The 7,732-nt window shown below is 43.1% G+C and overlaps 1 protein-coding gene across 1 annotated transcript; it reads left to right on the forward strand.

The window, feature by feature from the left end:
• The first annotated feature begins 2 nt into the window (after positions 1–2).
• tnfsf12 (TNF superfamily member 12) lies at positions 3–6,670 on the forward strand. The gene is made up of 6 exons (XM_026353051.1): positions 3–728; positions 2,133–2,214; positions 3,913–3,975; positions 4,128–4,151; positions 4,249–4,376; positions 5,249–6,670. Exons 1-6 carry the CDS (start codon positions 555–557, stop codon positions 5,522–5,524), a joined length of 747 nt encoding a protein of 248 aa, XP_026208836.1. The 5' UTR covers positions 3–554; the 3' UTR covers positions 5,525–6,670.
• Positions 6,671–7,732: the final 1,062 nt, after the last annotated feature.

Below are 7,732 nucleotides of genomic sequence, written 5' to 3' on the forward strand. Positions count from 1 at the left end.
TTTTTTTTGGCGCTCACCTCGGTGATTTTACGCCGGGTGCCAGCTGGTATCACATCATCTGCGCTCGCCGAGGGCGCATGGAAAGTTCACTTGCAAGTCTGTGTGTGCAACTTCCCGCTGATGTGTGCTTGCTCTGTCTGTCTAATAGAGTGACCCCCAGCACGCTGTTTAAAGGGAAGACAAGAGAGCTGAGTCAACGAATCGCAAGGAGAAGGATGCAACAGTTGATGTGCGCAAGTTGCACAGTTTTCATGTGTTTGGAGACGGCCTGCAGACACAGAGGATGGTGGCTTTGATCTGTGTGGAAGAAGAATCGGATGTTTAGTTGCTTTAAAACCCTTAATTTCTCCCCTAAATCGACAATTAAACCACAGATCGCCCCGGCTAGAGGCGGCCACTGCTCGTTTCAGGCTCCCCGCTCGCGCGTCTTTCTCACCAAAATGGACATTTGGACAGAAACGCATTTGGTGGGACTTCATGCTCTGCTTAAATGGAGTTGAAATGCGGATTTCGGATGGTGTGCCGCGGTGAGTAGCAGTGCAGTCTGCACCAACATGCATCGGATTCTGCAGAGGAGGCGAGTGCGCAAGCTGCGGGTCGTCTGGGCTTCCCTGGCCCTGGTGGCTCTGTCTCTGGCCGCATGCAGCGCGCTGTTCACGGCGTGGACCTGGCGAGAGACGCGGGACTTGTCTCAGTCCTTTAAGATCCTGCAGGACCGACTGGACCAGGTTTGTATCATACCTTAAAGCAATTCACGCGTGCAAACCGCCGTCGCCGAATATAACACTGCAATCTGCACCAACAATAATATTTACTCTCCTTGAACTTTTACAAACCATCAAGTGTTTGTTATGTAACTTCTTTCGTGGCTGCGGTTACGGGAACCGTCGCGGGGGGTATATAGAAAAATGCAAGTCCACACTTGGCCCCTCTCCTCTGTCTGGCACGTCCTCTAATCTATTGCACAGTTTGTCTGCTTGGCACGTTTATTGCTCACCAATAGTTGCACTCAACGCTTGTGGAGCTGCTGCTTATTTTTGTGACCGACCTACCTCCGCTACCCCGCCATGTTTAATTACTCTGGTGCCAGTTTGTGCTCCAGTTTTATCTCAATTTACTGGAATGCCTCAACTATGTGGAATGTGAGCACTTCTATGCCCAGAGGACCGCACCAAGCCTGAAGGCATGAAACAGTCAGGAAGACAAAGTGTGGCAAGTGTAAACCATCTGCAGCATGCGGACCCTCTGGTCGCGCACAGGACAGCTTCTATCATTCAAGTGGTAGTTTCTGCTAGAAAGGAGCTAGTATTTAAACTTTTTTTTTTTTTTTTTTTTTTGCACTTGCAGCAAATGTTAGGCTCCAGCATGAGGTTGCATCACAAGGCGAATTGTTTCCAATAGAAGCCAAAAGGAGCTGATGGAAACTCTTCTGGTTTCCAATTCACAGTATTTACAAAGCCAGGTTGCACTGGATTTGAGATCAGGGCGACAGGTTGGCTGTGTATCATGTTGACAGACCTTCACACACACACACACACACACACACACACACTGAGACACACAAACACCCCAAAATTGGACACGTGGAGTGTTGATGCTGGAGCCTTTCCCAAGGGGCCCCGTTCTGTCCATTTGACCGTTTGCCAGCTCCTGATGAGAGCCAGTGAGTGAATGTCTGGAGCGAGAAGAGAAACTCGCTGCCTCCATTTCCACAGTAGCAGTAAATTTAAACATACTTTCCCTGAGCTGCTTCTCTCTTACTCCATATAGGCCCCCTTTGGTGATTCAGCAGGCTGCAAGCCAAGGGGTTTAAAACTTTGCTGGCTTGACAAAACTCATTTCTATCTGAAAAAGGGAGTAAAGACATGTGAGGAATGCAAAGCACTAAAAACATGCATTAGGTGTCGCAACCAGTCTGTGAGGAAGTGGTAGGCCTGTTCTAAAGCTAGCATGGCAGCAGGAGCAGGGCACTGGAGGAGACGTGTCTGTTTATGTGGCTGGCCGGCTGGAAGAGGCCATCTGTGGCTGTGTGGGATCTGTGCCAGCAAAAAGTCATAATAAAGTTATTAGCTTTGTTAATAGCGCTCTCTCTCTCTCTCTCTCTCTCTCTCTCTCTCTCTCTCTCTCCACAGGTCAATACACAGAGGAAGGCCATTGTTCAGCTCATTCTGGAGAAGAGAGAGCTGCTGGTGGGGCAGAGAGTCAAGAGAGATGGTACTGCAAGTTAAAAGTTTTCCGAAGCTGCATTTTCTTTACTTCAACACCACCAATACATAGTGCATTGTGTTTTTCAGCTGTCCAAATCACCACAGAGACAATATCCTTACCGACTTGCACTTGTTTTTTTGGGAAGAACATTTAACACAAACGTTGGCCACTCTTGGCCTCCATGCCACTTTGGTCAGGTCTAGTGGGCCACAGGCACTACCCGCTGCTAAAAGTTGACACAGGAAGAAGTAGGCAGCTGGATGACTGCTCCAGAAATTACAGGTCTGACCAGAGCGGCTTCGAAGCCCAGAAAACCAGCTGGCGCGGGAGGGAGATTTTGTCGCACGCTTTTGGGGCAATTAAATTGGTGCCCCTGCCCCCCCCCCCCCCTCCCTCCCTGAGCTCATGACTGACACAGCTATGATTTGTTGTAAAAGCGGGGATATTTGATGACCTATCATTGCTCTATTTATAGCGTTCTGTTGCGTCACCACCGCAGGATCACTTGATTGTTCACATTTTGTCCGAGAGTGAACCCTCAGCTGCTTTTGTCCTGGAATTCACTCAGAGAAATCCATATCCAAATTTCACAAAAGGATTCTTTTAGAGAACCGTTTGTCTCGCCAAACTATCCATATTGCCGTCCTGCAGGTATTGGCCTTCCTCTGTAGTAACTGATATCGGATTTTATTTTCCAAAAATGAATGAAGCAGTGTTAAGAAATTCATGGCTATCAACGAGAAAAAAACGAAACAAAAAAAGCCCAAACAGCCTTTTCCAGTTTGTGGAAAGTTGACCAGCACTGTGCAGCATTTCAGCACGACACTGTAGTTATGTTCTCTGCTGGTGACTGACAGCTTAAGTCAGGAAAATCTGTCCAGCCTGAGGGCTTCATGCTCACCCATAGCAAATCCTAAATCTACAGGGTTTTAACCGAGACTTAATATTACTGAATAACGACGGGGGCCCGCTGTTTGGCTGCTTCGTCTAAAAACATCAAGTATGTATTTCACAGTTCATACACGCAGTATTCGAGTTGTGTATATACTTGAAATCGCTCCCAATAGGCCAGACTGCAAAGCTAAAATAAACCTTTAGTGAGTAACAAGAGCAGGCGTTCTTCAACTCTGGCCTTTTAGTGTTGTGTTTTATTTATTATATTTATCAGAGCAGGGGCCATTGCTGTTGCTTCACTCTGCTCTTAATCGAATCTTTTGGGTCACAGAGCAGCCAAAGACCTTTCTGACTCTCCTTCTCCGACACTTCATTTCTCTTGTTTAGAGTTCTTAGCTTTGTCTCTCAGGCTGTATGTACTGCTTTATCAGCCACTCTACCACTGTCCATCCCCTTCACACATCACTTTATCCTCACTGTCTTTTTTTCATTTTTTAAATGACTGCAACCAGCTGGCATTAAGATTAGCCCCCAAAAGCTGAAAATAATAAAATAAAAAGCGGCACACACTTCTGACTGAAAAGAGCAGACTGAGGAAATATATTAAAGCACGTGAAAGGAAATCCTTTGCCCATCTGCTAACTGCGTTAAAACGAGCCAGGTTGAGGCTAAACGGTGCAAATTAACACACCATGTTGTTAGACAGATACAGAAGGGAATGATTGTTTTATCAAAAAAAAAAAAAAAAACCACAGACGGTATTTTCTTTGCCATTCAAACTCATATTCTGGTTTTCTGTGACTTCCGAAGGGGCCGCGTTACGAGGGAGGAATGGAAATGGAAATGGAAAGAAAGCGGCGTCTCATTTTGAGAGTAAGTGGCTTGGCAGATCCCTCATAGCCGTCTTGAGTAGCATCTGCTTAAGTGGTTTCAATCTTATACCCTTATAAGATTGCACCCATAAAATCTTAATTGACTTTTTCCCCTTTTCTTTCTCTTTTAATGTCTCTTTTACTTTCCACCAGTAACCAAAGTCTCCTCTCAGCAAGGTAAGAGCCATATAAATGAAGAATAATCCGTGAATGTTTGGTGTATTAGATTAATAAGTTTGCATTTACTGTGTGTGTGTGTGTGTGTGTGTGTCAGTGGGAGATGGCGGTGTGATAAAGGGCTGGGAAGAGAGGACGCTGAATATGAGTAAAGCGGTGACGTATAACAAGGAGCAGGGCACCTTTACTGTGGAGAAAGCAGGCGTCTACTTCCTGTTCTGCCAGGTGAGCTCATGCTGGGAGGTGTAGTTTACTAACAGATGACTGGCTCCGGCTTTCTGGGACGAAAGTGGGAGCATTGAAGCATCTTTCAGCTATTTGTTTTGGTTTTCAGGCCTGTACCTTTATTAGTTGGTTAGATGACTAAAAGAGAAGATTAGCAGCTAGCAAATAGCATCTAAATACACAAACACGACTACATCAAACTCTAAATAAAGGTTTTCTTGTGTGTGCTCATAGTTTACTATATCAGCTGTAGTTGTAAGGTAATAATGTCAATCTTCTTTAATTGTGGCCAAAATCTCCTATCTGTACAATTTAGCTGATGGATTGTGTGCAATACTTCTGTTTTGGCAGCTGAAGGTCACAGTAGCTCAGTTTGTTAATGTTTCCACTGGGTTTCAACTAACATTTGTCATACACTGTGCATTAAAATCATCATTTTGCAGTTGTACATGCATGGATTTTGACAAATGTGGCTTATTTTCTTAAAGCAGAAAGTGTTTAGTAGAAAAACATTTTTATAATCCTTAAGTTGAGTTTCAGACAGTGTAAGTGAAACTCTTGTATCATTATTTATTATTTTCTTAAACCATACCCAGGTCCAGAATAAGCCTTGTACAAATGTAATTAAAAGATGTTTCTTTAAAAAATCATCCTTAATATTTGCAACCAGAGTGAATCAGCTAGAGTATGTGTAATGTTATCAGGTTTTTATAATCTCAAACCTTCAACCTGTCAGGTGTGGAGAGGATGTAGCTAAAAGGAAAAAGTAAAAGAGTCGTGACTACTCTTTTTAGTTATAGTATAACTGAAATCTATAAATTGAATCTCATGGTAAGACGGAGAACAGGTTTTCATGCTCCGCGTCTCCTCAGGTGCTGTTCAACGAGCAGCAGACTCCATATGTGAAGCTGGACGTGGAGACCCGTGGCCAGAGGCCTCAGAAGCTGCAGTGCATAGAGGGCTACGCAACGACCCCCTCTGCCGGGCCGCATGCCTTCCACTTTGTGAAGTCCTGCCAGGTGTCTGGCCTGCTGCGACTGGACAGAGGCACAGAGCTGCAGGCCATCACAGGCCCGTCCTTCAGACTCCACACTGTGGGCACTCCCTCCGCGTCGCCTCACGTCTTCAGCATCTTTAAAGTCAACTGAATTTGGGAGCTCATGCGATCTGCATTGGAAACTTTGTAAGCGTGCACAAACTCCTTTGAGTACAACAGAGTGTGTTTTTTTTATGGACAAGATTTATTTTTTCTACATGGTAACAGTCTTAAGCAGTTGAGGGCATCGTATCGTGCTACAGCCTCTTTCCAAAGACAAACCTGACATTTGTGGAAGTTGTTGTGGAATTTTTTCCTGGACAGTGTTGCTGCTTTGGACCCAAAACACAAGCTTTGGATTAAAACCAAGACTCAATGGGGACGAAAGGCCTCAACGAATGTCTGCCGGGAGAACAGATGTGATGGAAGCTGTTCTGTAGATAAAGGGCTTCATATTAAAAGAAAAATACTTGGATGTTCATCCTAGCCTATAATTGTATAATGTAATAAATTGTGCTTACACTCTCTTTGTCTGACTGACAGTAAAGCTGTGCATGCACCTTTCACTTTTATATCACCGGGTGCCTCAAGAAGCTGAGAGCACATCTGCCAGTGTCAGATCACGACACTATAAAAGCCTACGTGAGTTGTCATTAATATTTTAAACAATATAGCATCTGTGTGTGAAATGTATTGAATCAAATGATTTGTTTTTATACTGATTTCATGCTTTTTTTCAATGCAACATGCTGAGTGAGTGTGAAATAGATGTCAGCTTTTTTTGGATACTTTGTATATACTTCATTTCACACGTGTGAATATATCAAGTCACGAGCTGGCAACGAAAGAGGGACATTTTAAATAACATGGATGTGAATTTGTGCCATTTGTTTTTTTTGTTTGTTTTTTTTTTTAAGGTTGAATGTGATTGTAGGTTCTTTTTTATGTATAGTATACTTGGCTTTACTTTTGAAAAGTATGTGCAAGTTATAGATGCATACAGCTCCAAATATAGCTGTGTTTTCTGCCTCCATTATCCGTTTGATGACATAGTTACCGTCACTTTTGTGCCTATATGTAAATCATCTGACTATTAATTATCATAAGTACTAGAATTAGTCTGTCATGAAATAGTATTGGCGAGGGCCTGATACATTAAAGGCTATAGCGTGGTTAAATGTTCACATTGACGTTGAAGAGTAATGTCGGGGGTTTTATGTTTTATTTTATCAAAGTACAGCAAAAAAAAAAAAAAAAAGAAATATTTGTATTTATGCAAATCTACGCAAATAATTTACTCACCAATTACAAGTAAAGTGAAATAGCTCCACAACTATCAGGTAGTCTGAACCACATATTCATGGTCCATGTTGGTTTCTTCCATCATCAGGGCAAAACTTTAATTCACCCATTACTGACCAAGGTATTTGCTGAAGGACTGAGAGGCACCTCGCTCGATGATCGACTTTAAAGGGACACTACACTGTAGCATTTCATCTTATTTCCAAAGTATTTAAATAACCAAAATCTGATCTCTTACAACACTTACAAAACTTTTAAACACAAACAGACAAGAACAACAAATCCTGACTTTATCACCTAGCTTTTATCACTTTTGGCTTGAGGCCCATCTTCTGCCAAGATCGACGTCAAGTTAATAACTACTTCCTGTTAAAGGTGTTAGTCTGCAACCAGATTCTTGGGTTACTGCAAATACCTGCAAAACTAAAGACGTCCAACACCAGCTGTACTTTGTGTTTAGTGCTAATTAGCAAATGTTAGCATGCACACTCTTTCAGATGGTGAACGTCCGGTGCCTAACACCAGCACGCTAATATTAGCATGTAACACCAGTGTGCCAAGGTGAGGCCTCATAGATCCACTTGCCTTGGTGTAGATGTAAAGTCTTGTTCACCCATTGAATGTTGCACAGTAAGCAGATTGTTTTAGTAAAACATTACTTCAAGTTGAATCACCGTAGCCGCAGATGACAAGCGAACGTTAACATGCTTTTTTTGTAAAGTAAGACGGTAAGCATTGTTGACATTGTCATGGTGAGAGTATCCAGTAAAAGCCCAGAAATAAAGTGTGTCCTAGCTCCAGATGAGCTGTATAACACCGAATCACAACTGTGCAGAACAAGCATGGAGCAGGGCCAACGTGTACAAAAGGGCCTGATTCATTTTCCGTGGATCTGCTCCAGATTATATATAAACATCCTGATAACCTCAGAAAATACCTAGAAAGTTCTGGTTTCTGGTTTCTGACTAGTACGAAAGCCTGGGAAATGGTGTGACATGGAAACTTAACTTTAACACAT

This window comes from Anabas testudineus, chromosome 18, assembly GCF_900324465.2.
Source record: "Anabas testudineus chromosome 18, fAnaTes1.2, whole genome shotgun sequence".
NCBI lineage: Eukaryota > Metazoa > Chordata > Actinopteri > Anabantiformes > Anabantidae > Anabas > Anabas testudineus.